This window comes from Apium graveolens, chromosome 4 (genome assembly GCF_009905375.1).
Source record: "Apium graveolens cultivar Ventura chromosome 4, ASM990537v1, whole genome shotgun sequence".
Lineage (NCBI taxonomy): Eukaryota > Viridiplantae > Streptophyta > Magnoliopsida > Apiales > Apiaceae > Apium > Apium graveolens.
This window is the reverse complement of record NC_133650.1, coordinates 310664170-310687983: the sequence shown is the minus strand read 5'-3', so window position 1 is coordinate 310687983 and position 23814 is coordinate 310664170. Positions and strand designations below refer to the sequence as shown.

Sequence of the window (23814 nt, the reverse complement as noted above, 5' to 3'; positions counted from 1 at the left end):
AGTTAGTTGATTATACATATATGTGCAAGGTTATGATAAGTAATAATTATTGTACTATTAACTCTGTGAAAAGATATACTTGGAAGTATTTGTCTTATCGGCAAGTGTTTAGAATTAGTATTACAATAATTATTGTTGGGATATATTAGTTGAAGCATGTTGATTAATAAAATAATCTTTTGCATGGGACCAGGTACATATTAAGGGTCAGCAATCATGTTTCTACCTGCTGTTTTCATATATCTAAGCACAATAAATCAGTTTGTGGAGCACTGGAGCTGTTATATATGATAAGTTATAATTACCACTTGGATCAGTAATTTTACATGATGAACATGCTTTGAGTTCACGTTTTGTTATTCTCTTTACCTTCTGAATCTCGAGATTACCTATGGCTTAATTTTACTAAATTTGTCTTTGTAGGATGATATTCAAACTCTCATTTTAGACCATAACTGGCTTTGATCCCTCTGAATGGCTTCATATGGTTTTCTTTTGTATGCCCTGGTTCTTTTGCTTGGTACCAGTTTTTTGAACGGTGCATGCCAAAGCAAACAGTCCAAAACATAGTGATAAAGGTACACACATCCCCTGGGATTCTGCATTCAACTTGTTAAAATAAGTAGATATCTTGTATTAGCAGAATTATATCTGAAGTATTAATAATAATATGTTCTGTTCTTGCAGGTTTTGTTGAACCAAATCTTACTTGGTCCATGTGTAATTGCTGTTGTTTTTTTCTTGGAATAATCTATGGCTAGGAAAGCTCTCTGAGCTTCCCAATAAGTACAAAAAAGATGCTCTTCATACACTTTTATTCGGTACAAACTTGTTTTTATGGCCTTCGTACTGCAATGGTTCCTATGATATTGTATATTAATATCTTTATATGTTCTCGAAATTATTTGGTCTATTACAAATTGATGTTGCATTGATTAAATAGGTTGTTGACTAAATTGTGAAACATATTGTCATTACTTTTGACCACATTAATGTCATAATTAAAAAAATCTTTCTAAATGTCTGTCTTCCTGTAGAATAACGCAGTCCTAAAGGCATGTGCTAAGCCACCCAAAACTGCACAGATGGACAACAAGGGACTGCAGTCAAAGAAAGGAGGACAGTTAGGACATGCCGGTGAAGGAGGACACTTAACAAAAAGTTGACCAAACACTTGTGTCTGAAGTTGAGGAGAATGTGAAGAGTTTCTAGTGTTACTATTTTATTAAGTTTATCTTTTTTTTCTAATTTTTAGTAAAGAACCTGAACTATTTTGTTTAGTTAAAATCAGCATTAATGACGACATTAATTACACTTGACAGAGCAGGGACGCCTCTTCAAGCCCAACAATATTCTGGATCTGAGACTGTGTCGCTTGTCCCAGCTACACCTTTTGATTATGGAAGTAGCCATGTAAATCTTAGAGCTCCTTTAGATCCAGGGCTCATATTTGATGCTGGTAATTTTCAATTTTTTTTAATTTCCTCTTTTGCATCTATATGATTAGCCTACCTGCTTATCATTAAATGTAAATTCTAAATAGGAGTTTGACGGCTGACTAACATGGGTAAACCAATGATTATGGATCAATTTGATCACTTCATTTATTAATTCTAATCTAAGTGTAGTTTATATTAGTTGGTTGCAGACATGATTGCTACACATTAATAATTCCAAGCTATAAGAAAAAATAGTTTTACTTTTGTTCCAGGCTTAATTTTACATGATTATCTAAGCCTACCAGGATGTCCATGCTAAACAAATGATGTTCTATGTTTTCTTAAGCAATTAACTCTCTTCAATCTCATGTTCTAGAAGGTAGCATACCCTCTGTATTAATACTTGCAATATGCTAGTCAAATTTCATGTTCTAGAAGGTAGCATATCAACTGTGTATTCTACAACAAAAGCACTAGTGTTGATAGGTCCCCCTGCATCAACTGTGAATTATATTGCTATGAATGCTCGATCCTATCTTAGAACTGGTGGTCATTACTTGATCTCCACACGGGTTTGTTAGTATTATGCATAGTATGTTTAACTCTTAAAGTAGTAAATAACCATACTTAATTATTTTTTAGTACTTGATTCTTATCATTCTTTTAGATAATACTGTTGTTGTTCATGTTGATGCAGCAAAAAATGCTAGCTAGATGGAGAGATACATTGGCATCATTGAGTTTGCAGGCATTGTTGTATGTATATATGCATCGGGTATGTAAAATAGTAGTTGTTATAGAATATAGAAGTACAATACTTTTGCATGGGGTATATATATAGGGTATTGTATGACCTAACCTTTGTTTCTTTCTCATTTCAGCCGTAACAATTATATATTTGTTGATGAATGCATACGTGTCAAGTTCTCAGCAGCTACTAGCAGGAAGTGGATTAAGTTTTGGGATGTAGATTAGTTGGTTGTATTGGTTAAATTTATTGTGATTTAAGTAGCTGGTAAACTGGTTATGAATGTAGTTGAGATTATGAAATTTGGAATGTATTAGATTAATGTAATATATTTTCAAATTTTGCAGTCGATTTTACACTTTATAATATTAGTTTTTCATTTTTCTTCCTGGTAAATTGTTACAGTAGCTTCATAAAGTGTTAGAGTAGGTTGTTCAAAGTGTTACCCCAGGTACAAATTTGATGCTAGCACTGTGGGACCCACATGCCACGTCACCACTGCGGAACCTACATGACACGTCACCACTGTGGACCCCACTGGTGGGCCCCATTTTTTTTGAAAATTCTGAGTTCAAAGGTAACATACATATTGTGATACTATAGACATAGATTAATGTTACCTTTGACGGCTATTGTAACACAAAAGTGAATGTTACACCAGGGCAAAAGTAATGTTACCTTAAGGGCCAAAGGTAACTCGAAAAAAAGCAACTTAATTTTTATGTTACCTTAGACCTTTTTCTGGCTGTGGTAACACTTTTTTGGGCCTGTTGTAACATTTTCTTGGTGTTGCTGTAGGCCATTTATGGTGTAGTGGATCAACTCTTCATACGTGATATCAAAGAATTATCATACATAAATATTTATCTGGAAGAAATAGATGAAGTTAGAGCTATTGATGCCTACAGACATCTTCCAGAAAGATTAGTCTTCAGGTACAAGGGTGGAAGAGAGATGACATGGCCCCTTCATAGAATTCTCAATGAAGGTTATTCCACCTTGGTGACTATCTTCTCCTCAATCAAGAAAACTTTGGATTCAACATAGTTGCCAAGAAATGGTACTTAACAAGATTGAGAAGATAAGGAATAGCTGGAGAGGACCAAATACACTCCCAAGAGTATTGACAATTCCTTTTACTGGAGATAGGGTGCATTTGAGGCCATAATGGATAATGGAGTTCAAGGATGAAAAATGCATCAGAAGATTCTTCAGATTGGAAGATCAACTAAAGATTTCAAGAATGAAACTCTCATGGAGATGCAGAATAAGCTGGATCAGACTATTGGAGATGAACTTGAGTTCTACAAGAAACTCCAATATCAAATTGAGGAAAATAATGTGAAGCTGGGAAAGAAGTCAAGACAATCAAGGAAGTAGTCTAAATTTTCTTAGTCTAGAGGAGCACCTTGAAAATGATCTGTAAGATACTCTACAATTCTTGTTCTGTAAGAATTTTCAATTAATTGTAGCACTTGTAAATTTTATCTACTTTATTTCAATCTGTATTCATAGAATATTTTGTTATCATCAAATTTCTCTTAATTTATGGTTACAATTCCAGTAGACATAAATTGGGGGAGATTGTTAGGAATATGTTGTGTACTTGATGATAACTTGAACAAAATACTTAGTAGATTTTATTTAAGTGATTTTGTAGCTTTCAACGGATGATCATTTCAACATCCGTTGAAAGAGTAGCTTATGTAATAATAAGTTTAGTAGCACATTCCTGCATATTATAATCCCTTACTAGTTTGATATGCAAGATAGGTTGGTTAATTGTAAATATTAGATGTCTTGTAATCTTGTATAAATGGAATGGAGTTAACCTGTAATTCCCAAAGATGAACCTATAGATTGGGATAGCCTGTCTCTTCCTGATCTAAAAATTCCAATCTATGTCAAGCCAAGAAAGACAAAGAAAAGAGCAGTCAAGATGGTCAAGCCTGTCAAACTTCAATCCAAGTCAGTGGCCAAACCCAAGCCAATTGTCAACAAGGGAGATCAACTCTTCATATGTGATATCAAAGAATTCTCATACATAAATATTTATCTGGAAGAAATAGATGAAGTTAGAGCTATTGATGCCTACAGACATCTTCCAGAAAGATTAGTCTTCAGGTACAAGGGTGGAAAAGAGATGACATGGCCCCTTCACAGAATTATCAATGAAGGCTATTCCACCTTGGTGACTATCTTCTCCTCAATCAAGAAAACTTTGGATTCAACATAGTTGCCAAGAAATGGTACTTAACAAGATTGAGAAGATAAGGAATAGCTGGAGAGGACCAAATACACTCCCAAGAGTATTGACAATTCATTTTACTCGAGATAGGGTGCATTTGAGGCCATAATGGATAGTGGAGTTCAAGGATGAAAAATGCATCAGAAGATTCTTCAGATTGGATGATGAGCTAAAAATTTCGAGCAATGAAACTCTCATGGAGATGCAAAATAAGCTGCATCAGACAATTGGAGATGAACTTGAGTTCTACAAGCAACTCCAATATCAAATTGAGGAAAATAATGTGAAGCTGGGAAGGAAGTCAAGACAATCAAGGAAGTAATCTAAATTTTCTTAGTCTAGAGGAGCACCTTGAAAATGATCTGTAAGATACTCTACAGTTCTTCCTCTATAAGAATTTTCAATTAATTGGAGCACTTGTAAATTTTATCTACTTTATTTCAATCTGTATTCATAGAGTATTTTGTTATCATCAAATTTCTCTTAATTTATGGCTACAATTCCAGTAGACATAAATTGGGGGAGATTGTTAGGAATATGTTGTGTACTTGATGATAACTTGAACAAAACACTTAGTAGATTTTATTTAAGTGATTTTGTAGCTTTCAACGGATGATCATTTCAACATCCGTTGAAAGAGTAGCTTATGTAATAATAAGTTTAGTAGCACATTCCTGCATATTATAATGCCTTACTAGTTTGATATGCAAGATAGGTTGGTTAATTGTAAATATTAGATGTCTTGTAATCTTGTATAAATGAAATGGAGTTAACTGCCAAGAAAACAGTCTTAATGGATGATTCACAAAGCTTCAACGGATGATCAACTAAAGCTTCAATGGTTGATCAGCCACAGTTTCAATGGATGATCAGCCACAGTTTCAACGGATGATCAATCACAGTTTCAACGGATGATCTAATGAAGCTTCAACGGATGTTCAAATTCAAAAGAGCAGTTGATAGTGACTTGAGAGTCACATGCGTTGATTGTATGCAAATGAAATGTGACAGCCTATTTGCAGGGTATAGAGAACAAAGAAGCATTTTCATTTCCATGCTAAACTGAAGATATTCAAAGATGCTGGATAGAGAAATGAAGGAGCATGAAATTAGACTAGAAACATTTTGTCTTATTTGTTTATCTTTTTTTTCATGTAACCTGGTGATATATAAACCAGAGAAATTCATAAAGTAGAACTCTAAGATTTTAAGAATTCAAGCAAGCAAAAAACAGAGAAATGCATAAAGCAAAATCTGTAAAGAATTTCTTTGTTCTTGAGTGTTCTATTTGTAAGAAATTATGTACAACATTGTAACACAGAGTTCTCTTATTAATAGATATCTCTAGTGGAAAAGTTCAATCCACCAGAAAGTTTTGAAGTACTTGTATTTGATTACTTTGTATTTTGATTTAATTACTACTTTCATTCCGCACCACTGCTAAATCAAACACAGTTATATATTTATAGTATAAATGTTCTTAAAATTGAAAAAGGAGCCAGAATTACATTCAATTTCCCTTCTGTAATTCTTGTTTAGATTTTTTGCGAATCACAAAACGTCTATTGTGGAATCTACCAAGGCTACTACGATTCGACGATAATGAAAATTATCGATATTCTTTAAACATGAAGAAGTGTCTAGAATCGGATGACGAGTCAACCGTAGAATTTAAAAAGGAGATAAGTATTAAGACCTTGGAAATACCTTCTCTTCCTATAACTTCTTTTGACATCTCTCAAAGAGAGGTAGCAATTGGAGGATATTATCCCTAACACTCGTTTTCAAACATGTTTGACTTTAAATATGTCAGAGGCTATCATGATGCCTACTTTCAGGATTTGATAGCTCCGTCAAGTTGTGATATTGGACTTCCACTTTTCTTATATGGTAGGTAGTTTTATTGGTGACATGACACCACTTGACCATTTTGTGCTAGAATTTTGTTTTCTGGATTTAATTTCCTCCAGAAATATCATTTTTTTAAATCTTTTCGGTTTTGATCCGAGGATTGCCTTAACAAGGAATTTATAACCATTGATTATTTATTTGATTTTTAATTTCTTTCATATTCTTTTACTCTGACTGAGATGAACAACCTTATTTATAAGGGATCCCAGAACTCTCTGTCTGTGTGATAGAAGTTAGACGGGACGCCATCATTAGTGTGTTGTGTTTTACAATAAAGACTGATCACCTTTTATTGTAAATGTCAGAACTGAGACACACAACATCGGGTTAATTGGATCATATTGACCTCTCAGTTATTATTTCCTTTCAAGAATACTTATTCAAAAAATTCAGATTTTGGTAACCACAATCATGGTACACATGTTATGATATAAAATTCTATCCTTTCTTGAATTTCATGATTTTATTTTCTCAAATATTCGTAGGTATGTTAATCAAGTTGAGATTAGTTATCCTGGTCAAGTTAAAAGTAAGGTTATATGATAGAGTATCGCGAGCAACTGTAAATTGCAATGCAGTTATAATATCAGTAACGTATAAAGAAGTCAACCATTTTCTTTCCCTCTCTCTTTCTCTTTCTTTGTTTCTCTATTACTATTTATTACTATCTATATCTCTCTTTTCTTTCTCGCTGTTAATAAAGATTTTTTTATTGAGAAAGTGGTTAATGGTATGTGGATGGAATAATGGTCAGAAGTGAAGCTCCCGTGATAATTATGTTATACAAGGAATCCAAGTTTTTATATGAGATTTTCAGAAATGTTGCTTATGTAATATTGGAAACTTGATAAGAAGATCCCTAATGTTCTCTTCTGTTGCTTCCGAGGACGTAATCCTTATAAAGAGGGTAGATTGTGATATCCTGGATTTTCAGCAATGAATATTATTTTTCCTTGAATATGCTTATGTGATTTTTCTTGATTTAGAAAAAATAAAATTATCTATATTTTATCTATGTTTGACGTATTCGTCTCATTAAATGGTAATGTGCTAATTGGTAGTTGGTCCCAAATCCTGTTATTATTGTGAAAGTATTTAATTACTTTTAAATTTAAAAATTTTACCTGAATGCCGATTATTTTATCGATATCGATAAAGCTAAGTGTATTTTTCAGTCTTGGGGATCGAGTGTATATTTTACTCACCTCAATATTTTATTTGTGTCTGAAATATTATTTGGTATTTTAACCGTGTTCACCCGGGCATACGGTGATGTTTAAAAGTATTTAAATTAATATTTTACATCTATTTTGTTACGTGTTAAATGAATAATAATATGGTTAATATTATTTAAAATGTGTTTGGTCATGATTTAACTTGCAGTGGATTTGTATGTGGTCCTGTAAGGACCAGTGTATTTTTCGGATACTCATTACGTGTTTAAAATGCATTTGTATGAAATTACCCGTAATCTGGACGCGTGTTAAAGTGCGTTTTTATTGAAATACTTGTTTGATCTTATTTTGCGGGCGTTTGCATATATTATATGTGTTTTCAGGGTTTACTATTAATTTAGAAAATATTTTGGTTTTATAAAAATTATCGGACCGGCCCCCTATCAGGACGTAAAACCCCACAAAAATCAGATTTTTATTTTTATAAAATCGTGGGACTTCCAAATATTTTATATATTTACATTTTGGGAATAATCATAATTTTAAGGAATTTTGGTATAAAATTTATATTTATTTGGTTAAATATCATTCCCGCTAATTATTAATTTTTGGCTAATTGTTTAAATGTTGTATTGATTTTAGTTTATAAATAAAGAACAATAAAACGTGTCACCACCCCAGACCCCACCCGCGCCCTACCCCTTCCTTACTTATCCGTTTTTTTCATTTCTTTCTCCTCCATATTACTCCCTCCTCTATCTCTCTTCTTGTTTTATATGTTTTCAATTTTCAAAAATTCATATCTTACAAATCGTTTCTCCAAATTCCAATTATTATATATATAAACGATGTGTGCTTCTATACCTACGCAAATGTATATATATTGCAAGGTTATGAGGAGACCATAAATTTTCGATTTTACCTCTGATATAAAAGTTAAAAACGGTTCAGGGGATGTAAAACAGAACGAAATTCAAAGTTAAAGGTGCAACTTGCAACGAAACATAATATAGACCCCAATTAAAAAATCGCTAAAGGAAATGAGTTATAAAGTGTCATTTACTCTATTTTCTTCTGTTTTCATTAGTAATTTACTGAAATGTCCCTACTTCCATTAAAGTTAATGGTCATCTTGGATGAAAAGTCATTAACGAGGTGCAAATAGAAGAGAAATTAATTATATGGGGTGCAAGTTGACAGAGAAAATAATGTAGACTCAAATCAAAAAAATGAAAATAAAAGTAGGTTACGAACTGCCAATTACTAAAATAAAAAGAATTTATTATTGAATAACTCACGAGTCAAAGATTTTTAAATTGAAATCCAAATTAAATATGTCGATCCATTTTATATCAATATATTTGACTTTAACAGTTTGCTTTAAAATATTATAATCCAAGATTTTAAAACGAGTTGGTAGCGGTTAAAAATTTTGGTGAGACTGGGGTGTTGAGTTCTCGATAATTTTAGGCCTTCTGACCACATGGGTTTTCTAATCAGGGTTTTACTATCCATCACTAGATCTATATTAGGAAACAAATTCGAAAAAGTGTATTTCAAAAGCAAACAAAAATTGAAAAATAACGTTGACGAGTACCCCCGTCCTACCCAAATATTTACATCGGGTTTGAGTACGAAGGTTTAAAAAATTGTAAATTAATGAAAAAAACTAATATTCTAAAATTCTCGATTAGACCCATCAATCCACCATTAATCCTTTACAAAGTACTACACCAATTGATTTTTGAAATATTTGAATAGAATCCTCACATAATGTGTTGGACTCGTCAAATTTTGATTGGAAACTCTGGTTCGAATCTGCGAATTTATGAAACATGGTTCAAAATTTATAACCGTTAAACCTAAATATTCTACAGTTGTTTCCAAAATTATTGTAACTATTGGTAGCTAAAATTAACTGGAATAAATTTATCTTTTACATAAATTTTAAGGCAAAATAATAGATTTCATTTATGTCATGAAATACAATCAAAATGTCAGTGAAATTGCACTTTTATGTATTTTGAAAAATATGACAGTTAAATTAAAGTAATTATTATCATTAACGACTTTACTTCCATAGGTGATTAAGAACATTATAATTTATTAAATACTTTGTTTTAATAAATAATAATTACTACAATTTTTAAATTTTTGACATATATTAGTATTACTTGGAGATCTTGAATTAGAAATTCTCGTTAAAATCTACAAATTTTTAAAACAACATATCATTTAGGTTCCAAAGTTATTAATTGATTGTTAGAAGTTGGTTGGAATAAATTTGATTTTAACGTTAAATTAAGTGCAAAATACTCGAGTTTATTTATGTCACGAATACGATCAAATATCATTACCTATCTTGAAATATATGTTTGTTGAAATTACATAATTGCCATCATTTACGATTTAACTAATATAAGTTATTTAAAAAATCATATTTTTCAATTATTGTTTATTAATTACCATGCTGGTACAAACAACAATTGGTATAAATTTATACAAGTATAAGATTGCTTCTAGATTTTAAAATTTTTGTACAAACCTTATTTATATAACATAACAATTTTCTTTTTTCAAACTACCCCAAATTATTTGATGCAAAACATGAAAAACCTTATAAATATTTAATCACAAACTTACAAGTAAAAGATAATGATGAGGTATGTAAAGTGTGGGTTCAGGCCCAATACCATGAACCGCTAACGTCCACTGGAAATTGTTTTTCGTATGACCACGTGTAATAAAACAATTCCTCAGTTTCCAAAAAACTGCAAAAAGGATACGTCCAGCACCCAATCCTAGATACACAGCAGTGACTCTAGCAAAATGAAAAATCTTATAAATACCGAAAAAATATTCATTCCTACAGCCTCCAATATATTGCCGCATCTTTAGTTCAGTGTTCTTTTCCTACACAACATAACAGCAGCAGCCATCTTGTTCAGTTCATATCTAGGGTTTTTGTCTGAAACAATGTTGAATCTCCCTGACTCTCTTTATCCTGATCCGATACAAGCTGACAACACTGTTATGTCGAATGGTGGTGCACCAATGGTCCCTGTGATGGTGCTAGCAAAGCTATTGATTGGCCTTCTGCTAGTGTAGAGGACTTGGTTGTGTTGCTTCGAGAACCTGAGCATCGCGAAAAGGCCATTTCATCTCTTACTCAGATTAAGGTCCATCATTTTTCTTCATTTATGAAGATTTTTGTTTGCTTTATGTACATTTTTGTTTGTTTGTGTATGTTGTTAGGTGGAAATAATTCGCGCCCACCTTTTCTTTCCGCCGTTAGTGAAATTTTCATTCAGTTTTTAGTTCTACATTCCCCCCAATCCCAAAATTCTCCCCCCTTAACCAAATTTTGGTTCCCCCAAATCAATCTTCAGACACAACAAAATCAAACCTCTCTCTCTCGAAACTCTCTCTCTCTCTCGATCGAACCTCTCTCCCTTCACAATCTCTCTGAACTCCGGCCATCATCTCACCATCACAATCTCTCTCTCTCTCTCTCTCGAACTGGAACCTCTCTCTCTCTGAACCTCTCTCCGCTCTCAATCTCTCCGTTAAGCCTCTTTCAGTTAACCTATCTACTTCGGTATGTGTTGTATCTACTTGAATCGAACTGGTCTTCTCTGCATGAACACCAGTTTTAAAAGTTGAGGATTTTTGAATTCAAAACCCTAATTTTGTAAATTGGGGTTTTTTCTAATTCGAAACCCTTATTTTTTTTATTAATTTAGTGTCTAAACTTGTTTCTTATACTTTTCTTCTTGTTGTATACAGGACCTAATCTGAGAAAAAGATTTAAAACTTTAGTTAATTTGGGTGTTTTTGGTTGTTCATTTGTATTTTTGTTTGTGTTTTTAATTTTTGTAAATTGTGTAAAGTTAACGATCCTTTCATGTCTACTGATTACATGGTATTCAATTCTTTCTTGTGATAATGAGCATGTTGGTAGCAAATTCCAGTATATATATTCCAGTATATATATATTTTTTTAAAATAACTAATAGTTTACTACTATTTTTTTTATATCAGTGGTATATAGCTAATTATGTCAAGGGGAACTGTGTTGGATATCTAATTGTATGAATTTCCCTGTATGTTTTTGTTAACAAATTGTTGTCACTAATTTGTACATGTTCAGCATTTAATTATAGTTGCTTATTGGTTTCAGGAAGGTCACAAGGTATGCTTGAACGTCTATGACTTGAGTCAAGGAATGGCAAGGCAGTTGTCAATGACTTTTTTGGGTAAAGTTATAGAAGGCATTTGGTAAGTTCCTGATTGTTTTATTTGTCTTCCCTTTACATGTTCTTTGCCTGTGTAAGCTAAGATTCTATTTTCATGAAAATTTAGCTTTTTATCTTTATGTTATGCATTTAATTCTGGCATTTTAGTATCTTAACTATTTCTTGTATTTTCTTCTCCATACTTGATCTATAATTTAATAGTTTGTTGATTTGGTTTTATAAGATGATTCACCATAATAAATTTACTGATTTAGTGTGCGAACTATGAAGTTCCTAGAAAAAATATTATAATAGCTGTTAATTTCTCTGGAACCTAAATTTCTGCATTAAGTCATCGGACTTTTTTTTTCTTGCTTGCTGGGCTAATAAGCTTGTACGCTTCTACTTTTTTCAGGCATACAGGAATAGTGGTTTATGGCACTGAATACTATTTCAGTGGTGGTGTGCAGCAAGCAGCTGTTGGAACTACACAATATGGAACACCTGTTCGAGTGGTTGATATTGGCAACATGGGCAACATGGGCAATCTCTTGCTTCTCACGAAGATGATCTTGTTTTTCCCTCTCCGGATTTTTCATCACAGGCTCTTATCCCCTCTTTCCATAAGGTGTGTGTTTCCCTCCTTTCAATTTTTTATATATTAAGCATCATGTTCTGCTATAAACCATTCCAACTCTTGAAATTTACCAATAATACCTCTACTAATCATTGCTTACACTCACGTTTTGGTAACTATTTCAAATGACTTCAACCATTGTATTGTCAAGAATCAACAGTTCTAACTTGTGAATACTTCTTAATTTTTATTCTCTTTTTTTTTCTTATTTTGTATTTTGGTCAGTACATGGAAATGTACAAGATGTCAATCGAAGACCCAGCTGGGTTTTGGTCTGAAATTGCAGCTCAGTTTTACTGGAAATGTACATGGGATCCCAGTGTCTACTCTGGAAATCTTGATGTTAGGAAGGGCAATGTCAACATTAAGGTCTTCCTTTTTTAGAAAATTTGTTTTACTTGATTATTCTTGTTAACCCCTCCTCTTAGGTCTTTGGCTGATTTTTTTAATTACTTTTGATCAGTGTTTTGAGGGTGGGATTACCAACATATGTTACAATTGCTTGGATAGAAACATTGAGTCTGAGAATGGTGACAAAATTGCAATTTATTGGGAAGGGAATGAGCCTGGTGCTGATGCCTCTTTGACATACACCCAGCTTCTTCAAAGGGTTTGCCAGGTTGATAACACACTATCTGCAAAGACATATTCATATAATGATGTGTAGCTGGATTCAGTTAAATAGTTTGCTTCATGTCTCTCTATAGCTTGCCAATTACTTGAAAGATATCGGTGTTAAAAAGGGTGATGCAGTTTTAATTTACTTACCCATGTTGATGGAATTACCAATAGCTATGCTTGCATGTGCTCGAATCGGTGCAGTCCACTCGGTATGATAAAAAGACCCATGTCCTTTGTTACTAGACTTCTGGTGCTTACAATCTGTGATGCCTTTGAACAAGCATTTATCGAAGTACTGCAAGTTTGATTTTTTCCAGGTTGTTTTTGCTGGATTCTCTGCTGAATCTGTTGCCCAAAGAATAAGTGATTGTAAACCAAAGGTACTGATAACTTGCAATGTTGTCATGCAAGGGTCTAAGCTGATACGTGTCAAACAGATTGTTGACGCTGCACTCACAGAATCATCGAAGAACGGGTTCTCTTTAGGTATGTTTTCTTTTGTTAAAGAAAGACCGAGTACGTGAAATAGTGTAACTTGTTCGAGTCACAATATGAAATATGTGACCACTGATTGATTTGCTGATATGATTCTTTCTAGTTAGGGACTTGTTGATTCTGATACCTTACCACTAAATGTCTTGGAGTTTACAAGGTCCATCAAGATACCAAGGTTTTATCTGTGTTTTTGAACTCAGAAACAATTCGGGACAATCAAGTGGAGAATGTTGTCAAATTTATTTTACATCTAAAAATTAAGGGATTTCCTGTCCTGTACAGACGTTCCTCTCTGAGAAGAAGGGCCTTACAAAGGAGGAGATAGATGAAGGCCTGTATTCTTCTTCTTCATTTACACACCTTATAGAGTCCATTTTTAAATATATCTCTCATTTTTTATCATCAACAGTTCAGATAAGTAATTTTACTATTCTTAATCATGAAAACATCTTGTTTCCGATGGCAGGATCAAACCCCACCAGTTTCAACTGGTCAAGCAGTAGGAGGTAACTTATTTAATTCAAATCCAGGCTTCATTTTTAGTAATGTTGGGAAAATTCTTAGGGGATGGGTAATAGTCTTATTAATTGAGTTTTAGCCATTATGTATATTAATGTAGACGGGAATCCGAATTCATCAATTTTGCAAAAGATCAAGCTTTGCAACCCGCAGCAGATACTCCTATTATCACTATTTCTAATGCAGGGACCTTGGCGCAATATCGATTAGGATGGAAATAAGCTCTTCTTGCTGTGGGTTTACTGGCTATTTCAGGTGCTGAGACCGCTTTGGTTTTTATGGTACTTGGGTAACCCAAGTTGGGTTGGAGCAGTATCCTGTTTTTTTGGGTGAAAATGCACAATACATATCGCGAAAATTTTGTCTCTCATATACTTTAACAATATTAACACATTGCATGTGTACTACATAATCTTCTTTTATGAAGGTTCCTTGTGTTTCCCTTTTGTTATCTGTTAAATTTCTTGCCACAGGTATAAATATTCTAGAGGCTTACTCTATCAGGTTACACTATTTTGTTTCAGAATGCTGTTGTTCCTAGACTAAAGTCTTGGATTCACAAGGTTAGATCAGAAAAAGAAGAGGATCTTTTAACGAAAACAAATAAAGAAACAAGCTTGGCAGCTACTGATGTGGCAAGAGCAAGCCAGGATATGTTGATTTTCACAGACGGAGGTCGATACTCGGCTTTGATGAGTGTTCTTTCTTTGCTGCTAGCATTTTCGAAATAAGTTTATCTTTTTGTCTTTGTGCTTTAATGATTTAGGTTACCTACTCCCATACATGATGGATACTGAACATGTAACAACATTTATAGCTGACATTTTTGAGTCCATGCAGAGGTACAATACTTTGAGGACCTTATGAATCTTCTAGGAGCACAAGTAAGGGAAATAAAATCAATGAGTGATTCCATAGGGGTAATTCAAAATTTCCTTATTCTAAACTGCTTACAGTAGTTATTATTGCTAAAAGGAATTGGCTGTACATAGTTGCTTGTATCGGTTATGTTGTCATACTCAACAAATATATCATCGGTGAATCTGTGCATTTCTTGTCACAAACGTCCTTAATTTAAAACTAGTTTTATATAAGTTTGCATTTTCGTACTTGCCATATATTTTTAAGGGAGCTTTTGCTCTTTAGAATGCCAGAAATCATTGTTCTAAATCTACTCCAGTTATAAACAGGTGGTTAACTAGGTCATCAATTTTGATGACAAGTTCTACCTCATCTTTTAACTTGAGAGGCGATTATGTTGTGCTCTTTTTAATAATCTGTGTTATTTCAATCCAGGAATTCATAGTCTGCAGTTAATAATCATATTTGACCTTGTAGTTCACCTGCTAGTCCTGAAACTCAAATAGTATAAATGATATTCTTGTTGATTAAAACAATAATGAGAGCCTGCACTTGCTAAGAAACTCATGCTACCTAGGTAAATAATTGTCTGAATGTTGGAATAATATTAATTTTTTTGTCTGAATGTTGTTGTTTGACTTGGTTTGGAAGTGTAGCAAAGTTTCTTGAGTTGTTCTAGGATATGTTATTGATGATTTCTCTCACTTCTTCCTCTAATGCTTCTGAAAATGCTTCCTCTAAGTTGACTGTTAAATTCTTTTACATATGTCTTTTTGGGTATGCAGCACCCATGTGGTTGATTTGATCGTGCACATGGCATATGTCCAGTAAGTGGGGGATCGTATTTGCTTGCTTGGGATAAAGCGGCTTGCTCATCTTGTCCTCTGCAGTTGTTGAGATGTCTAAATAATGGGAACTTGTATGGGCCCTCGCTGCCTTGTGTAGAGAGGATTTGTGTCTCAGATTTTGAAGAGTGTTCAAAACGGGATAGTGAAAAAACTGTCTTACAATTTTCATTGGACTGAATGTCTTCAGTTGGTTTCTGGAGAATGTAATAGTTTAGATTTCAGATCATATGTTTTACTATTTTGGTTGACGTTCTCAGACAACAATTACACAATTAGTGATGTAAAACTTTACAAAATTTGGTCTATAAACTTCTTACACATCACTTTCAATTAAGAGAAGCTGATGTCAAAAAAGATAATGTACATCACTTTAAGGTAAAAAACTGATGTCAAAGAAATCCAAGTTCAAATTTAAATGAAATATAGAAATCACTTTGTTTAAGATTAAACTGATGTCAAGTAACATTATAAACATCACTTTTAACCAAACAAAACTGATGTCAAAAAAATACAATGTACATCAGTTTCAGACAAACAACTGATGTTAAAGACTAACATGTTCAAGTCTAAATGATACATAGACATCACTTCATTCTAGAAAACACTGATGTCTATACACTAAATTAGACATCACCTTTCATTAAAGAAAGAGATGTTTAATATGTCATTTTACATCACCTCTGTCAAAATTATAAATGTTTTTGTGACAAAAAACATAGCTCAATATATGTTTAATATGTTTTAATAGGTGTAATTTACTTATTAAATAATTTTGTTATAGCATTTTTTGTAAAAAATCATCACATAGACATCAGTATTTTTCACTAAAATCGATGTTTTTGTGACAAAAAACATAGCTCATGATATGTTTAACATGTTTAATTAGGTGTAATTTTGTTATTAAATAATTTATTTATAGCATTTTATGTAAATAATCAACACATAGACATCTATTTTTTTAACTAAAATCGATGTCTAATCGAGTATGGACATCGGGTATTCACCGATGTCTAGAATAGACATCACTGACATCAACATCGGTTGGGAAACAGCATAGACATCGGTCAAAAAGCGATGTCTATAGACTTTTTTCTTGTAGTGTCAAGCGAAGAAAGACAAAGAAAAGAGCAGTCAAGATGGTCAAGCCTGTCAAACTTCAATCCAAGTCAGTGGCCAAACCCAAGCCAATTGTCAACAAGAGAGATCACTACACCATAGATGACCTATCGCAATAGTTTGATCATGAGTGTTACAACTTAATGTTACATTAGCTATGCTCATCTTTGTCTACTCCAACAATACATATTTGATGTTACCGTAGCCTTTCCAACATGTTACTATAGATCAAAAATGTTAGTGAAATTGTGTTACCATAGGGTATTAACATATAAAATAATATCATTTTACAAAATAATAAAATATATGTATAATATCTAAATTCAAATTAATTAACTTTGCAATATATTTAAGTAATAGTTTTCAAATATAAATTTAGTAATAAGTTAATAAACATATTTTTGGTTAAAATATTAAATTAATAGAATATTTTTAATTTATAAAATTATTCTTTAAAAAAATACAGATAATCCTATTATTTAATTTTTAAAATTTATTAATTTTGATAAATTTAATTTGTTGCTTAAATTTATAAAATTTAGTGAATGATATTATTTTCAAATAATTTGGTTACAATTTGTAATGATAATGTTTTTTTTAAAAAATAAAATACAAAATAGAAGGTGAATTGGACAAACCCGCTAAGATTTGGGCTAAATATTGGACAAGCGGCAATTTATTTTCACAGGCGGTACTTTAAAAATTTTGAACAAGCCAAAATACTATATCAAAAGGCTCACTCTGTCAGTCTTTATCTCTCTCAATTCGTTCTCTTCCGTTAACCTTCGTATCATTCTCTACATTTTCTCCCGTTTAAGGTTATAATAAAGTCGATTTATTCAAGAAAAAGCTTAACATTCACAGATCTATGGATTTAGGGCTGCTTGTACATATTCAAGCTTAAAAAAATTAGGGTTTTTATTTAAATTGGGGGTTTTCGTGTTTTATTTTTTTTGTTAAATTGTCAAATTAATTGATTTTATCTCTTTGTTATAGGGTTAGTCTGGTTTGCTTTGTGTCTAATAATTTATGAGATTGGGCTTATCTTGCGCTTCTACAGGTACTCCTCCCTCTAATATATTTGTATGTACTCTCTCTATCCCTCTCTCTTTGAATTTGTGTATGTGTTTGTAATTTTATGATGAAAACTTCTTCTCTCAGGCACAGTAGTGATTAAACAATGGTTAACTTGGATAAACTTGTAATTATGGAGCTTTTAATAGATTTTTGGACCAAGTAATAATACAATTATGTAGGAACTGTTTGGACTATTTTAGCCATCTATGATAAGTAATAATTATTGTACTATTAACTCTGTGAATATAACTCTGTTTATTAAACTGTACCAATTATTGTACCCTCAAGTGCATCAATTTCTCCGTGAAGCAATTGATGTACCCGGTAGTGCACTTATCTAGGATATTTTAAACCAAATGCCAGGAAATGATTTTCTTGTCGTTGAAGCCTAATATGTAATGACTTTAGAATATATATAGAATGAGAAGTCCCTCTAGTGCAACATTTTCTCTGGGATAATTGTGTTTGTATTGTTTAAATTTGCAAGGAGTCAGGTAGAATATTAGTCAGAAATGACCTGCAGGTGGACGATACATCACCGTATTCCAATGGCAAATGAAACTATAGGCTTCCATGGGTCCAGTAAATGATTCAATGTTGTTGCTGCCATTTTTTTAGGCATGAGCAGTACGAAGGTGTTTTAATTATATAAGAATTACTTGTAAGTTGAAATTCGCTTCTGTTAAGGTACTTCAGAACATAAGCTATTTCATGGACAATGTATGATTTTTAAAGAAATGGTTGCTGATTACAGTATTTCTGTATCGGAATGGAAAGAACCAAACATCTGATCCCTAGTATTAGATGCTAAAGTTAGAGATACCTTGTTAGAATTGTGACTAAATGATAATTATTCCATTCCTTTATATAATTTTTGATCTTCTTATCACGTTTATTAGTAGTTTGATGGTGCTTTGCATTTTGATCGAATACATAAAAGTGGGTTATTCTCAAGGTCTGTAGTCCAAAAGACAGAATCATAATTCATAAACTAGTGTTTGTAGTTAGTTGATTATACATATATGTGCAAGGTTATGATAAGTAATAATTATTGTACTATTAACTCTGTGAAAAGATATACTTGGAAGTATTTGTCTTATCGGCAAGTGTTTAGAATTAGTATTACAATAATTATTGTTGGGATATATTAGTTGAAGCATGTTGATTAATAAAATAATCTTTTGCATGGGACCAGGTACATATTAAGGGTCAGCAATCATGTTTCTACCTGCTGTTTTCATATATCTAAGCACAATAAATCAGTTTGTGGAGCACTGGAGCTGTTATATATGATAAGTTATAATTACCACTTGGATCAGTAATTTTACATGATGAACATGCTTTGAGTTCACGTTTTGTTATTCTCTTTACCTTCTGAATCTCGAGATTACCTATGGCTTAATTTTACTAAATTTGTCTTTGTAGGATGATATTCAAACTCTCATTTTAGACCATAACTGGCTTTGATCCCTCTGAATGGCTTCATATGGTTTTCTTTTGTATGCCCTGGTTCTTTTGCTTGGTACCAGGTTTTTTGAACGGTGCATGCCAAAGCAAACAGTCCAAAACATAGTGATAAAGGTACACACATCCCCTGGGATTCTGCATTCAACTTGTTAAAATAAGTAGATATCTTGTATTAGCAGAATTATATCTGAAGTATTAATAATAATATGTTCTGTTCTTGCAGGTTTTGTTGAACCAAATCTTACTTGGTCCATGTGTAATTGCTGTTGTTTTTTTCTTGGAATAATCTATGGCTAGGAAAGCTCTCTGAGCTTCCCAATAAGTACAAAAAAGATGCTCTTCATACACTTTTATTCGGTACAAACTTGTTTTTATGGCCTTCGTACTGCAATGGTTCCTATGATATTGTATATTAATATCTTTATATGTTCTCGAAATTATTTGGTCTATTACAAATTGATGTTGCATTGATTAAATAGGTTGTTGACTAAATTGTGAAACATATTGTCATTACTTTTGACCACATTAATGTCATAATTAAAAAAATCTTTCTAAATGTCTGTCTTCCTGTAGAATAACGCAGTCCTAAAGGCATGTGCTAAGCCACCCAAAACTGCACAGATGGACAACAAGGGACTGCAGTCAAAGAAAGGAGGACAGTTAGGACATGCCGGTGAAGGAGGACACTTAACAAAAAGTTGACCAAACACTTGTGTCTGAAGTTGAGGAGAATGTGAAGAGTTTCTAGTGTTACTATTTTATTAAGTTTATCTTTTTTTTCTAATTTTTAGTAAAGAACCTGAACTATTTTGTTTAGTTAAAATCAGCATTAATGACGACATTAATTACACTTGACAGAGCAGGGACGCCTCTTCAAGCCCAACAATATTCTGGATCTGAGACTGTGTCGCTTGTCCCAGCTACACCTTTTGATTATGGAATTAGCCATGTAAATCTTAGAGCTCCTTTAGATCCAGGGCTCATATTTGATGCTGGTAATTTTCAGTTTTTTTAATTTCCTCTTTTGCATCTATATGATTAGCCTACCTGCTTATCATTAAATGTAAATTCTAAATAGGAGTTTGACGGCTGACTAACATGGGTAAACCAATGATTATGGATCAATTTGATCACTTCATTTATTAATTCTAATCTAAGTGTAGTTTATATTAGTTGGTTGCAGACATGATTGCTACACATTAATAATTCCAAGCTATAAGAAAAAATAGTTTTACTTTTGTTCCAGGCTTAATTTTACATGATTATCTAAGCCTACCAGGATGTCCATGCTAAACAAATGATGTTCTATATTTTCTTAAGCAATTAACTCTCTTCAATCTCATGTTCTAGAAGGTAGCATACCCTCTGTATTAATACTTGCAATATGCTAGTCAAATTTCATGTTCTAGAAGGTAGCATATCAACTGTGTATTCTGCAACAAAAGCACTAGTGTTGATAGGTCCCCCTGCATCAACTGTGAATTATATTGCTATGAATGCTCGATCCTATCTTAGAACTGGTGGTCATTACTTGATCTCCACACGGGTTTGTTAGTATTATGCATAGTATGTTTAACTCTTAAAGTAGTAAAGAACCATACTTAATTATTTTTTAGTACTTGATTCTTATCATTCTTTTAGATAATACTGTTGTTGTTCATGTTGATGCAGTAAAAAATGCTAGCTAGATGGAGAGATACATTGGCATCATTGAGTTTGCAGGCATTGTTGTATGTATATATGCATCGGGTATGTAAAATAGTAGTTGTTATAGAATATAGAAGTACAATACTTTTGCATGGGGTATATATATAGGGTATTGTATGACCTAACCTTTGTTTCTTTCTCATTTCAGCCGTAACAATTATATATTTGTTGATGAATGCATACGTGTCAAGTTCTCGGCAGCTACTAGCAGGAAGTGGATTAAGTTTTGGGATGTAGATTAGTTGGTTGTATTGGTTAAATTTATTGTGATTTAAGTAGATGGTAAACTGGTTATGAATGTAGTTGAGATTATGAAATTTGGAATGTATTAGATTAATGTAATATATTTTCAAATTTTGCAGTCGATTTTACACTTTATAATATTAGTTTTTCATTTTTCTTCCTGGTAAATTGTTACAGTAGCTTCATAAAGTGTTAGAGTAGGTTGTTCAAAGTGTTACCCCAGGTACAAATTTGATGCTAGCACTGTGGGACCCACATGCCACGTCACCACTGCGGAACCTACATGACACGTCACCACTGTGGACCCCACTGGTGGGCCCCATTTTTTTTGAAAATTCTGAGTTCAAAGGTAACATACATATTGTGATACTATAGACATAGATTAATGTTACCTTTGACGGCTATTGTAACACAAAGTGAATGTTACACCAGGGCAAAAGTAATGTTACCTTAGGGGCCAAAGGTAACTCGAAAAAAAGCAACTTAATTTTTATGTTACCTTAGACCTTTTTCTGGCTGTGGTAACACTTTTTTGGGCCTGTTGTAACATTTTCTTGGTGTTGCTGTAGGCCATTTATGGTGTAGTGGATCAACTCTTCATACGTGATATCAAAGAATTATCATACATAAATATTTATCTGGAAGAAATAGATGAAGTTAGAGCTATTGATGCCTACAAACATCTTCCAGAAAGATTAGTCTTCAGGTACAAGGGTGGAAGAGAGATGACATGGCCCCTTCATAGAATTCTCAATGCAGGTTATTCCACCTTGGTGACTATCTTCTCCTCAATCAAGAAAACTTTGGATTCAACATAGTTGCCAAGAAATGGTACTTAACAAGATTGAGAAGATAAGGAATAGCTGGAGAGGACCAAATACACCTCCCAAGAGTATTGACAATTCCTTTTACTGGAGATAGGGTGCATTTGAGGCCATAATGGATAATGGAGTTCAAGGATGAAAAATACATCAGAAGATTCTTCAGATTGGAAGATCAACTAAAGATTTCAAGAATGAAACTCTCATGGAGATGCAGAATAAGCTGGATCAGACTATTGGAGATGAACTTGAGTTCTATAAGAAACTCCAATATCAAATTGAGGAAAATAATGTGAAGCTGGGAAAGAAGTCAAGACAATCAAGGCAGTAGTCTAAATTTCTTAGTCTAGAGGAGCACCTTGAAAATGATCTGTAAGATACTCTACAATTCTTCTTCTGTAAGAATTTTCAATTAATTGTAGCACTTGTAAATTTTATCTACTTTATTTCAATCTGTATTCATAGAATATTTTGTTATCATCAAATTTCTCTTAATTTATGGTTACAATTCCAGTAGACATAAATTGGGGGGAGATTGTTAGGAATATGTTGTGTATTGATGATAACTTGAACAAATACTTAGTAGAATTTTATTTAAGTGATTTTGTAGCTTTCAACGGATGATCATTTCAACATCCGTTGAAAGAGTAGCTTATGTAATAATAAGTTTAGTAGCACATTCCTGCATATTATAATCCCTTACTAGTTTGATATGCAAGATAGGTTGGTTAATTGTAAATATTAGATGTCTTGTAATTCTTGTATAAATGAAATGGAGTTAACCTGTAATTCCCAAAGATGAACCTATAGATTGGGATAGCCTGTCTCTTCCTGATCTAAAAATTCCAATCTATGTCAAGCCAATAAGACAAAGAAAAGAGCAGTCAAGATGGTCAAGCCTGTCAAACTTAAATCCAAGTCAGTGGCCAAACCCACAGCCAATTATCAACAAGGGAGATCAACTCTTCATATGTGATATCAAAGAATTCTCATACTAAATATTTATCTGGAAGAAATAGTGAAGTTAGAGCTATTGATGCCTACAGACATCTTCCAGAAAGAGTAGTCTTCAGGTACAGGGTGGAAAGAGATGACATGGCCCCTTCACAGAATTTATCAATGATAGGGGCTATTCCACCTTGGTGACTATCTTCTCCTCAATCAAGAAAACTTTGGATTCAACATAGTTGCCAAGAAATGGTACTTAACAAGATTGAGAAGATAAGGAATAGCTGGAGAGGACCAAATACACTCCCAAGAGTATTGACAATTCATTTTACTCGAGATAGGGTGCATTTGAGGCCATAATGGATAGTGGAGTTCAAGGATGAAAAATGCATCAGAAGATTCTTCAGATTGGATGATGAGCTAAAAATTTCGAGCAATGAAACTCTCATGGAGATGCAAAATAAGCTGCATCAGACAATTGGAGATGAACTTGAGTTCTACAAGCAACTCCAATATCAAATTGAGGAAAATAATGTGAAGCTGGGAAGGAAGTCAAGACAATCAAGGAAGTAATCTAATTTTCTTAGTCTAGAGGAGCACCTTGAAAATGATCTGTAAGATACTCTACAGTTCTTCCTCTATAAGAATTTTCAATTAATTGGAGCACTTGTAAATTTTATCTACTTTATTTCAATCTG

The 23814-nt window shown here is 32.9% G+C and overlaps 1 protein-coding gene, 1 long non-coding RNA gene and 1 pseudogene across 2 annotated transcripts; 2 read left to right on the top strand and 1 right to left on the bottom strand.

The window, feature by feature from the left end:
- Nucleotides 1-23814, bottom strand: part of LOC141720134 (subtilisin-like protease SBT3) — a 122054-nt pseudogene that overhangs the window by 76584 nt on the left and 21656 nt on the right.
- Nucleotides 12374-13430, top strand: LOC141721747 (acetyl-coenzyme A synthetase, chloroplastic/glyoxysomal-like). The gene is made up of 4 exons (XM_074524822.1): nucleotides 12374-12384; nucleotides 12619-12762; nucleotides 12857-13223; nucleotides 13332-13430. The coding sequence occupies exons 2-3, from the start codon at nucleotides 12622-12624 to the stop codon at nucleotides 13058-13060; spliced, it is 345 nt and encodes a 114-aa protein (XP_074380923.1). The 5' UTR covers nucleotides 12374-12384; nucleotides 12619-12621; the 3' UTR covers nucleotides 13061-13223; nucleotides 13332-13430.
- LOC141721749 (uncharacterized) lies at nucleotides 13469-15904 on the top strand. Its single transcript, XR_012574837.1, has 4 exons — nucleotides 13469-13500; nucleotides 13710-14703; nucleotides 14869-14948; nucleotides 15675-15904. It is a non-coding gene; the product is annotated as an uncharacterized LOC141721749 (long non-coding RNA).

Bases quoted from the DNA above. Each gene is read 5' to 3' on its own strand.
- LOC141721747 (XM_074524822.1), top strand. From the start codon at position 12,622: ATGGAAATGTACAAGATGTCAATCGAAGACCCAGCTGGGTTTTGGTCT. The intron at 12,763-12,856 runs GTCTTCCTTTTT...ACTTTTGATCAG, and splicing joins AGGGCAATGTCAACATTAAG to TGTTTTGAGGGTGGGATTAC.